Source organism: Ovis canadensis, chromosome 11 (genome assembly GCF_042477335.2).
Source record: "Ovis canadensis isolate MfBH-ARS-UI-01 breed Bighorn chromosome 11, ARS-UI_OviCan_v2, whole genome shotgun sequence".
NCBI classification, from domain to species: Eukaryota; Metazoa; Chordata; class Mammalia; order Artiodactyla; family Bovidae; genus Ovis; species Ovis canadensis.
Window position 1 is genome coordinate 64,646,930 of NC_091255.1, and position 9,212 is coordinate 64,656,141.

At 57.9% G+C, this 9,212-nt stretch overlaps 2 protein-coding genes across 5 annotated transcripts in view; one reads left to right on the top strand and one right to left on the bottom strand.

Annotated features, from left to right (window-relative positions):
• The window catches only part of TMEM104 (transmembrane protein 104), a 54,631-nt gene extending 51,601 nt beyond the window's left edge, over positions 1-3,030 (bottom strand). The window contains exons 1-2 of one of the 3 annotated variants that reach the window (XM_069543976.1): positions 2,849-3,030; positions 1,933-2,049 (exon numbers count right to left, since the gene is read on the bottom strand). In XM_069543976.1, the coding sequence (XP_069400077.1) occupies positions 1,933-1,977 (45 nt within the window). In that variant the 5' untranslated portion in view covers positions 1,978-2,049; positions 2,849-3,030. The remainder of the gene's footprint in view (positions 1-1,932; positions 2,050-2,848) is intronic. The other 2 variants (XM_069543978.1, XM_069543977.1) reach the window with 2 other exon arrangements.
• Positions 3,031-3,148: 118 nt separating this feature from the next.
• On the top strand, positions 3,149-9,159 carry NAT9 (N-acetyltransferase 9). 2 transcript variants are annotated; one of them, XM_069543986.1, is made up of 7 exons: positions 3,149-3,239; positions 3,843-3,934; positions 5,078-5,187; positions 5,732-5,875; positions 6,453-6,512; positions 6,663-6,757; positions 6,875-9,159. In XM_069543986.1, the coding sequence occupies exons 2-7, from the start codon at positions 3,858-3,860 to the stop codon at positions 7,067-7,069; spliced, it is 681 nt and encodes a 226-aa protein (XP_069400087.1). In that variant the 5' UTR covers positions 3,149-3,239; positions 3,843-3,857; the 3' UTR covers positions 7,070-9,159. The 2 variants fall into 2 exon arrangements, with proteins under 2 accessions (XP_069400087.1, XP_069400088.1); XM_069543987.1 differs by having other exon boundaries at positions 3,156-3,239; positions 3,849-3,934.
• Positions 9,160-9,212: the final 53 nt, after the last annotated feature.

Here is a 9,212-nt window from a genome sequence, read left to right on the forward strand (position 1 = left end):
CTATGCTCTGCTGAGCAGGGGAATTCAGCCGCAGAGGAAAGCAGCGCCTGCAGTCAAGTCTCTTCCGCAGTCCCTCTGGGCTCAGTGCGGGGAGGTGGGGGGTGCATCTCCAACCCTCCTGATCTCCCAGGGGATCAAGAATCATTCTCGCAGGACGGCAGAGTTACGGAAACCTCAGGCAGGGGGCGTGTCCTCCGCTCAAACCCTGACCGCGAACTCCTGCTTACTGCCACCTCACCCTCAGTACCATCCACCTTCCCCTGCCTCTCTCTTCACCAGCACGATTGGAGAACATGAGCCGCTGTTTATGGCCAACACCCAGAGGAGGCCCTTGAATGCAGACCTTGAACAACACCCAACACATAGGAGATGGAGGGAAAGAGTTTTAAAAAGCGGAATTTGCGGAGGCCTTTAAGTCTCCCTGCCCCATTTCCTGTGGGCACATGCTGACGTGTGAAATGATTACTGAACAGCTGGAGCCCAAGGAAACTGGGCATATCAAAGGCTCTCCTTCCCAAGGCTCAGCTACAGAAATAACTCATTTCCTCACCTCTAAGCTTACAGATGTCGGAAGATGACACAGGAGCCCTGGTGACGTTTATATACAGTGTGGACATGTCATTGCTGATACCCAGAGGAGACCGTGGCTGTTACATAATTCCACAGATGAAAGGAGCATAATCCGATCCATTTCAAGGTTCAAGAAAGACTAACCTGATCAGTTATGAGGGGAAGGGGCTTCCCTGGTGGCTGAGGGGTAAAGGATCTGCCTGCCGATGTAGGAGAAGAGGGTTTGATCCCTGATCGGGGAAGATCCCACATGCCCTGGAGCAGCTAAGCCAGTGACCCACAGCTACTGAGTCTGTGCTCTAGATCCCGGGAGCCGCAACTACTGAGGCTCACACTCCTAGAGCCTGCACTCCACTGCAACAAGAGAAGTCACTGCAACGAGATGTCCAAGCACTGCAATTAGAGAGCAGCCCCTCGCTGGTCACAACTAGAGAAATGCCCATGTAGCAGTGAAGATCCAACACAGACAAAAAAAAAAAAAAAACAAACGAGGTGAAGAAGGGGCCCTTGGAGTCAAGTCACACACGAATGGCACAGGACCTCGGTGTGAGGGTTTTTGTCAGCTCTTCTCAGAGGTGGATCCTTATCCATCACATCACAACTTCGCAGAGACAGAGGAGCATAGATCCCCAGGGAAGTGCAAAGCAGGGCAGCTGTACTTTCAGGAAAGAGGACTTCGCTACTTAAGGCAGTGCTGCCTTTTCCTGGGATACTCAGCAGCACTGGAATACTTGGTAACGACATGAATCAATCATTTGATTATTCCAATCCTCCAGCCCTTCAACTATTCACCCAGGCAAGAGGACTCCGTGATGGAACCATGACCAATCTTTTATAACACAAAGAAGATAAACTGAGCGTATGTGAGGGTAACGCAGACGCACAACAGTGAGAAATCCATCATTGTAATTGTTCTAATTACAGGTTCCAGCAAACCACAACTGGAGGTCTCCGCGTGCTTTCTCTGCCTCTTACGTCATCCAAGACTATAAAAGTTGTGCAACATAAAGTTCAGGTAAGAAGTGAAGTGGTTTCAAACTGCTGAGTGGAGCAAAACCCATAGTCAACAGCCCCCATCCATATGAACTGACCTCACAGTTTGCAAGAGACAGCGGCCCTGAGATAAAAATAAGGGGCAAGCAAGTCCATTTTGTGTTCCTGACTGCTCTCTGAGCAACACGTAAAGAATTAACAAATCTGACTCTCATCCTCTGTTCACCATGGCTTGCTGCTGACTTGGGTTCCCAGACCCCAGCCGTGAAAGCCGCTGGGCTCACAAGCACAGTCCAGAGGAAGCAGTGTGCTTCTCTAGAAGCCAAGGGCACCGATGTGGGCAAGTTAGGCCCCCAAAGTGAAACTCACGTAGGGAGAATAGAGCTCCCCGGTCTCTGTGATTTCGCCTGCCATTTCCCAAAGTGAGGAAGGGTCCCTCGGGGGTCAACGTTTCTTCCTCGCTAGGGCGGCAGCTGCTGCGGCTCCCTGGAAAAAGAACAGACTTCAGCTTTCTCATGGACCTAGACAGCGGCTGGGGATGTCTGCAGGGCTACCCCCTCCCCATCCTTTAATCAGATGCTTAAGGCCTCAGGGGCTTCCTGGGTGGCTCAGACAGTAAAGAATCTGCCTGCAATGCAAGAGACATGGGTTCAATCCCTGGGCTGGGAAGATCCCCTAGAGAAGGGAATGGCAACCCACTCCAGGATTGTTGCCTGGAAAATCCTATGGACAGAGGAGCCTGGCAGGGTACAGTCAGTGAAGTCGTAAAGAATCGGACACAACTGAGCGACTGACACTTTATGGCCTCAACATCTGGCACCAGACAGCGGGGACAGAAGTATCTCCCTGTATGATGACACCTGGGTGGTCTCTTTCTACCTCTCCCTGGCTGTGCAGGGCATGTATTCATTGCCGCTCAGACTGCAAGTGATTTAAGGGTCCTCGGATGCCACTAAGTCTCACCCAGCACAAGTGTCTCCTTAACACACTCTTGTTATCCCCATTCAATGCCAGCAACAGCCAGCTCACGATCGCAACAGAGCAGCCAAATAACTGTCTCCTCCGCCTGGGGCAAGGGGCTGGGGGCTTTCTGAGGTCACCACCCCCCAACCCAACTCCTTGTTCCAGAGCCCCGTCCAGGGCCTCCGCTCCACGTCCCCCAACCTGCCCTGGGGCTCTCGCTCCTCTCCGATCCTTTTCCCCATTTTCCTCCTTTCTCCTGAAGGAGCCCCGAGTTGGGCACGACCCAACCCCTCCCCGTCCCCCCAGCCTCTCGCCCCGACACCTGCAGCGAAGCCGGCTCCGGGCCGCCGCGATCCCCGATCGCCTGCGATCCCCGAGGCTGCGACCGGCGCCAGCTGTCCCGCACCAGCGCCTGCAGCGCGCATGCGTCCGCGCCGGGAGCCCACCTTTTCCGCGCGCGCCGCGAGCGGGGAGCACGGCGCGGATTGGGCGCCTCGCGGGGGCGGGGCTGCGAGCGCGCCTCCGCGGCCGCCGTCTGCGGGGCGGAAGTGATCGGGGCGCACGGCGCGGATTGGGCTCCTGACGGGGGCGGGGCTGCGCGCGCGCCTCGGCGGCCGCCTTCTACGGACCGAAAGTGGGCGGGGCGCGCGCCTACGCGCGTGAGCGAGGGCGGCCGTCGGCCCCGGGAAGGAAGCTGGGGCCGAGTGCGAAAGGTGGGCGCCTGTCCCGGCCAAGGAGCGGCTGTGGATTTGGCCGTCCCTGGGATCCCAATGGCCGTGGGGCTCGAGAAGCGTAGCCTGTGGCCCCTCACAAAGGGCAGGCGATCGAGGCCTTCCGCCCGCCTCCCTCGAAAGGGGCCCAGGATGGGGCCCGGATGGCTCGCGAGAGCCCCGGGGTGTGGGGGGCGGTTCGCTGGGAAAAGGGGTTGGAAACAGGTTTAAGACGGGGCGGAAAATTAACCGTCTGGGGCGGCGTTTTAGGACTGGGGCAAGTGATGGGATAAAGTTGGTGCAAGTTTCGGTAAATCTTCAGGCTTGGGTGTGAGGCCTTCTGGGTGATGGGGTGGAAGGGATAGCCCATGCTTGAAGGCTCCTTGAGATGCGAGTCCAGGATTGTTTAATTATCTTTCACCAGCCCGGTTCCCCTCCTTGCAAGGGGTTTAAAGGCCGTGTTCTCTGAAGGGTTTGTGAAGGAAGAAGGATGTCGGCTCTCTTCTGACAACTTAGCCCCTGGAGGCGTTTAGCGAATTGAGAGCCCAGGTTCCCACCCTAAGTGGGAGGAAACTCAGGTGCTGAAATCTTTGCCCTCCCCGCTAGCTGCAGGCTGCTACCATGAGGCTGAATCAGAACATCTTGCTGCTGGGGAAGAAGGTGGTGCTGGTCCCCTACACCTCAGAGCATGTGCCCAGGTAACTACTCCCCTGACATGGGCTGCAAGCCAGCTCTCCGGTGCAGCGAGGAGGGTCAGCCTGTCTTAGCCCAAATCTCAGAGGCTGTTTTTCTCTGAGGAGGAGAAACATTGGTGTGAGAAGTCATTGCAAATAGGGAAAAGTGAAAACTGAAGCAGAGGGCAGTGACCTCCCTGGCGGAAGTCACCGGTCCCCCTATTTCCCCCTTTCACCCAGCCCTTCAGCTTCCTTTTTGACCTTTCAGCAAGGAATTCCTTTCTGTAAACCACATGTGGGTAAGGAAGAAAAGGTATTGTCTTCTCTCCTGGTTGTAAAAGAGTGCCACACCCCTGGTGCCAGTAAATAGGCTCAGTTCTTGGAGACTGAATGCTGCTGCTGCTAAGTTGCTTCAGTTGTGTCCGACTCTGTGCGACCCCATAGACGGCAGCCCACCAGGCTCCGTTGTCCCTGGGATTCTCCAGGCAAGAACACTGGAGGGGGTTGCCATTTCCTTCTCCAGTGCATGAAAGTGAAAAGTGAAAGTGAAGGCGCTCAGTCGTGTCTGACTGTTCGTGACCCCGTGGACTGCAGCCCACCAGGCTCCTCCGTCCATGGGATTTTCCAGGCAAGAGTACTGGAGTGGGGTGCCATTGAAACTGAGCCGATGGGTTGTTGTGAGATCTGTTGTTTGGGACGGCCAGGACTGAGTCTCAGGGTGGGGCTCTTGCGGTGGCAGTTGGCGAATGTCTGGTAGAGGGGCTGGTGGTGCTGTGGGCGTGTATTCCCTGCTTGTAGTTTTCCTTTGTGGGGTTTCTGGCACTCCGCCTTTGTGGAGATCTGTCCAGCCTTCTTTGCTGAGTTTGGCTTGCCATTACATCTCCTCAGGAATTTGAGGAATGTTTAGTTTCTGACTGCTCCTCCGCACTGACCCCTGAGACAGGAGAGGAGGCCGGACAGATAGGACTGGCTCCTGCTGTCTCTGGCTACTGGGCCCGCGGCCTTCTGCCATAGGAGCCATTATAACCCTTTCTTGGGTCTTCTCTGGCCCTCTGTTAGCCCTAGGGGTTTGCCTCTCAAGCATCCGTTTCTTCATCTCATAAAACGTCAAGACTTAGGCTTCTGAATGGGTCCTGCTTGCTGAAGGCTGCCCCTCTGCCCCTGTAGGTACCACGAGTGGATGAAATCAGAGGAGCTGCGGCGTTTGACGGCCTCGGAGCCGCTGACCCTGGAGCAGGAGTACGCGATGCAGCGCAGCTGGCGGGAAGACGCGGACAGTGAGCAGCGGAGGAGGCCTGCGCCAGGCTGGTTGTGGGAGGGCTGATTCCAGAGGCTGTCCTGGGTTCCCTTCCTTTCCCATTCCCCGCTGGCCCCCCAGAAAGGTTGCAAAAAAAAGCACTTTGTGGAAAGCCGGGGAGGTGCCTGAAATCCTGAGACTGGGACGCCCCCTGAAGCCAGACCCCGAGGGTGGGGGCTGGTGCTTCTGCTCTCTTCCCTACTCACTGTACTGGGCCTGGAGGGATTTAGAGAAAGGAAAGCTTGTGGGGCTCTGGCTGTAAATCAGGCCGCTCCCCCTTGTGCCCCTTGCTGCAAGCCCAGTGCGGCCTTTGTGTTGCATCCCCCTCTGAGAATGCAGTCGCTGTTTGCAGAAGGCCACTGTTTCCTGAAGGAGGCCACTTTCAGGCTTTGTAATCAGCGGGAGGAAGCGCCAGCTCCCCTTTTCTGCCAGACTCAGACAGGGCTAGTTCTCTGGCTTAGGTAGGAAGACTGGCCTATTCCCTCCTGTGGGGAGAAGGTGACAACCCCATCCCCCCTTCTCAGAGTGTACCTTCATTGTGCTGGATGCAGAGAAGTGGCAGGCCCAGTCGGGCACCAGCGAAGAGAGCTGCATGGCGGGAGATGTGAACCTGTTCCTCACGGATGTCGGGGACCCCTCCTTGGGGGAGATCGAGGTCATGATTGCAGGTTCGTTCCACCTGACCCTGCCCTCCTTTCCCTCTGGCCCTCCGATCCACTGAACCTAAAGCTGCCGAAAGAGCTCGGTGCAAGGCCCTGGCCTTGGTGAGCCCAGCACCTGGCTGGGCAGACCAGCACTTGGCACCCTGTTAGCCACGTGGCTCACCCTCGGTGGTTCGTTTTATTCCCATCTCATGCGTGGGTGTGAACTTAACCTTTGGTTTTAGGATTTGCAGGCTGCAGTCTGCCCCATCTTTGAGGTGGACTGGGGACCCCCCAAAATCAGTGCTCTTCCTTGGAGCATCTTCCTATGCTGTGTGAGGAGCCCTCCGTTTCTGTGTCCATCGTGGTCCTCAGCCTCTTTCTAAAGGGCTGTGCGCACGTGCTCGTGGGGCAGCTCACTGAGCTGAAGAGGTCAGTTTGGGGGTCAGGTTGCTGAGTGTTGCTCATCTGTGAAACCTTGGGCGAGTCGTTTAACTTCTCTGGGCCTCTGTCTCTTCATCTGCAGAATGGTACCCGTATTTGCAAGCTTCCTAGGGTTGTGAGCCGGGCATGCAGTGTCAGTGACTCTTGTCATTCCTCCTAGAGCCCAGCTGCAGGGGCCAGGGCCTGGGCACGGAGGCCGTCCTTATGATGATGCTTTATGGTGAGGAGGGCTGGGCAGGCGGTCCCAGGGGAAGGAGAGGGGTGGGGGTGAACCTTCAGGCCCAGGGGTGGGGGCAGGTGGGGTGGAGGGTGCTGGGAGGAGGGGGGCGGGATTCATAGTGCGGCTTACCCTCTCTGATCCCTTCCGAAGGAGTGACCAGGCTAGGTCTGACCAAGTTTGAGGCTAAAATTGGGCAAGGGAATGAACCGAGCATCCGGATGTTCCGAAAGCTTCACTTTGAACAGGTGAGGCTGGTGCTGGTGAGAGGGTGAGGCCTGGGTCTGGGCAGGGGGCCCGGTGGTGCTCGGACCTGGGTCTGTAACTTAGCCGGCCTGGCCCTGCTCTGTCCCCGGCGCACGTAGGTGGCTGTGAGCAGTGTCTTCCAGGAGGTGACGCTCAGACTGATGATGAGTGAGCCGGAGCGACAGTGGCTTCTAGAGCAGACCAGCTACGTGCAAGAAAAGCCCTACAGAGAGGGGGCGTCGGAGCCCTGCCGACAGCCGCTGTGTGGAAGGCCTCCCCGTGATGATGGACGTGGAAGCCTGGAGCCCTGCTGACAGCCGCTGTGTGGAAGGCCTCCCCGTGATGATGGGCATGGAAGCCCGGAGCCCTGCTGCAGGTGAATGGATGGAGCCTGGGGCACAGGGTGCGCTGGCCCCACTCCAGGCTGGGAATCTCCTTGTGGGGCCCTTCAGACTCTGGGCCGGACTCGGCCTTGGCCTGCCTCTGGCTGGCTGCTGTGGCTGGGCTACTCCAGGGTCAGCCCGTCCTGCCAAACCTGGACTCAGACTGTTGTGGATGGCCCGAGTCCACAGGCGGAGGAGGCAGGTAGAGGCGGCCTTGGGGACCAGAGGGGCCTACGACCTGGCAGGGCCTCCCTTTTCCCCGGAGGGGCCGCCCAGGTTCCGGCCGGAAGTAAAGCGCACTGCATCCAGCTGGCCCTGTTCCCTCACTGGGCTGACGGTGTAGGGGTTTGGTGCTCAGTCATTCTGCAGAAGCAGGAGGGTGTGACCCCGGGAGGTTTGGAACGGAAGGAGGGAAAGTGGTGGGTGTCCTGGTCTTTGGAGCCAGTTTTGAGGGTGGAGTAAGTTAGTTCTGGACACAGCTCCACGTGGCTGGAGCACCCCCCGCCGGCTGCAGGAGGAAGCGGAGGCCCCCAGGCTTTGGCCTCCTGAAGGCACTTCGCTCTCCCGGCCTCATCCCGCGGCCCCGGGAGCAGCTCCACCTGCCGAGGCCACGAGGGGGTGCCCGCGGCACAGACCTCAGATGGCCGGGCTGCGTGGCAACCAGCGCTTAACTGGCAGCCGGGCATCTCAGGGCCAGCGGGACAGCCGTTGACGTCTGTCTCTCATCACGCCCTGTCGTAATCCGGTGGCATGCTTTCAAAACACAGTTGGAGAAGAGACCTTTGAGGGCACCTAGGGTATTTTCGTGGAGAAGGAAATGGCAACCCACTCCAGTAATCTTGCCTGGGAAATCCTGTGGACAGAGGAGGCTGGCAGGCAAAGAGTCAGACGCGACTGAGGGAGGGGCAGGCGCTCGCTAGAGGCTCCAGAGCTTTTGATGGCAGAGCCAGCACTGTGGCTGAGGACTCCTGGCTCCCAGGCCTCTCTCAGCAGATAGGAGTGCGGAAAACTAGAGCCTAGAATACGCCTGAGGGCTTTCCTGCCAAAGCAGGGGACATGGGTTCCACCCCTGGTCTGGGAAGACCACACGTGGCAGAGCAGCTGAGCCCATGCATCACAGCCACTGGGCCGGGGCTCTCGAGTCTGGGAGCTGAAGTATTGAGGTCTGTGGGCACCAGAGCCTGTGCTCCCCAACGAGAGGAGCCACCGCGGTGAGAAGCTCACGCCCCCCTAAAGAGCAGCCCCTGCTTGCCAAAGCTAGAGAAAAGCCCCCGTCGCATGAAGACCCTGCACAACCATAAATAAAATCATTAAAGAAACATGCCTGAACCTGACACAAACTGCTTGCTGAGGTCCCAGGCCCCTCAGTGACAGTTGCCTCTGAGCCACCTGTGCCAGCTTAATCAGAGTCAAAAGTCCTTAGGGCATCCCCACCCAGCAGGTGAGGTAGGGAGGGCCTGGTGGGGCTGGCACACCTGCGGGGACCTCCATCAGAGGTCAGAGGGTGGGGGCGAGGGTGAGTAGGGTCAGGCCAGGCCCAGGCTAACTGCTGCAGTTGGTGCCGTGATAAGGGTTTTGGAAGGTTTCTCTTTACCAGTGGTGGAATTCTAACCTTAACAGCTCTAGTGATGATCAGATAGTGACCTTCCCTGCTTGTTCTCAGTCCCAGGAGTCTGGCTTGAGTGGCCTCTGGGTGGGGTGGAGGACAGCCCATGAATTGGGCCCTGCAGGCCATGCTGGCAGCTGTCCAGGATGCCCTTGGGTCAGCAGCATAGAGACCCGGACCTCCCGTGGAGGAGCAGGGCCTTTCAGCCTTGGAAGGTCCCTTCCACCCCACCTGCCACAAGCATGTCCCAGGGCCCAGCAGGCCAGGTCTGTCCTCCCCATCCCCAGTCAGGTCCACAGCCAAGTAAGATGAGAGTATCTGGGGGGGGTTAGGGACACCAGCTTGGGCCATGCCTGGGCATCTGCACCTCCCTGGCTGTGGGCAGAAAGATTAAAGCCAAGCCTTCCGTCTCCAAGTCTGGCTCCATCGTGGATTCACTCTTTGAACGCTCCTGGGATCCAAGGTGGG